The sequence below is a fragment of the Ipomoea triloba genome, chromosome 15 (assembly GCF_003576645.1).
Source record: "Ipomoea triloba cultivar NCNSP0323 chromosome 15, ASM357664v1".
In the NCBI taxonomy this organism is placed as follows: Eukaryota; Viridiplantae; Streptophyta; class Magnoliopsida; order Solanales; family Convolvulaceae; genus Ipomoea; species Ipomoea triloba.
The window spans coordinates 23,344,816-23,346,159 of NC_044930.1; the positions used below are offsets into that span (position 1 = coordinate 23,344,816).

General features: G+C 36.6%; 1 protein-coding gene across 4 annotated transcripts in view; it reads left to right on the forward strand.

Moving 5' to 3' along the window:
* The window catches only part of LOC116006512 (serine/threonine-protein kinase tricorner), a 9,980-nt gene extending 9,274 nt beyond the window's left edge, over positions 1-706 (forward strand). For 2 of the 4 annotated variants that reach the window (XM_031246920.1, XM_031246919.1), the window contains exons 13-14: positions 63-113; positions 190-706. In XM_031246920.1, coding sequence (XP_031102780.1) covers positions 63-113; positions 190-284 — 146 coding nt within the window. In that variant the 3' untranslated portion in view covers positions 285-706. Of the gene's footprint in view, positions 1-46; positions 114-189 lie in introns of those variants that run through there. The other 2 variants (XM_031246922.1, XM_031246923.1) reach the window with 2 other exon arrangements.
* Positions 707-1,344: the final 638 nt, after the last annotated feature.

Genomic DNA, 1,344 nt, shown 5'->3' on the forward strand with positions numbered 1-1,344 from the left:
ATCCAAAAAAAAAAAAACCAATTAAGAGGCTCATGCAAATAATCAGATTATTGACTTTGTAGATCTTATGAGGAGTACATCCCCTAGAAGGCCCTCAATTGATTCTATTTTTGGTGAGGAATCCATTTCAAGACCATAAATCTCTCGATGCTTAAAAGTTGCAAACCAGCCTAATTATACTTTCTGCAGGTGATCCGAAGGAGGGTCTGGGAACAAACAGTGCAGCAGCAGGGGAAACAGATGTACAAATGATCGCATCAACTGGTGACGCAATGTTGCCATAACAAAGCTTGTGTTTTACAAAACATATTAAGGGGATGTAGCATATATCTGCATATTTGATCAGGTTTGCTCTTCCCCGTTCCATTTTAGATGTTTGCCCTACCCCTATGTATAACGAACCACCATGTAATTGTACAGAGTGATTGAAAATCTGTGTAATAGTGGATTAACTTGTAGGGCATGAAATTTACTAGTTAGGAAGGTTTGTGCAATAGAAACTTAGAATAGGTGGGTATGTCATTTGTGTCCCGGCTGCCCAGGTTGGCAAATGAATTTTGCTTTCTCTTGTGGCAGTTTTTGGTCGGACCATTTGATAAATTGGAAAACATTCACTCTCTATTCTGCTAGCTAGAGGAACTATTCTAATCTACTAGCTACTAGCTATGAAAAAGCTTTATTTATTAATTGCCAGCTTGCTGCACTATATTGGTTGCTGTTGTGTGTTCTTTGGATGTATATGCAAATTTTGATTAGTAACTATTTGTGCTATTAGATTTATTTTGGTTTGAAGCTTGTGAAAAATTTGGAAAAAATAAATGTAGAGATTGCTTTCCTCAAATGGGATTTGATTGATTTTAAATTATTCGAAACTGTGTTACTAGATNGGGGGGGGGGGGGGGGGGGGGGGGGGGGGGGAGAATGCTGCAAGCAACAATGTAAAAAGTATATTTGGAGAGTAGAGAACCAACTTGTTGCATGGAAACATATTTATAGAAGTGGAAAAACTTCATAAAATCTTTTATACTCCTTGTCCTGTGTATTTTCTTTCTCATCATCTTCATCCCTTTACTCCTCCAAGGTGCACCTTTGCCATTGCACTTCTCTTCTTCATCTTTGCTTTCAACACTCAGATTTTCAATAAGTTCAGCTGCAACGCGTTTAACCTTTTTGGTATTGGGGAACATAGAAATAGAAATAGAAATTTAGGTGAAACACATTTTACAAAGGAGTTTTGTCTATTTTATTTTGCCAATTTAATCACTTAGAAATTAATTGTTTTAACTTTAATTAGTTTACCAAAATCAAAATAATTTTAGAGTTCAGGCTAATGCGATCGCATGC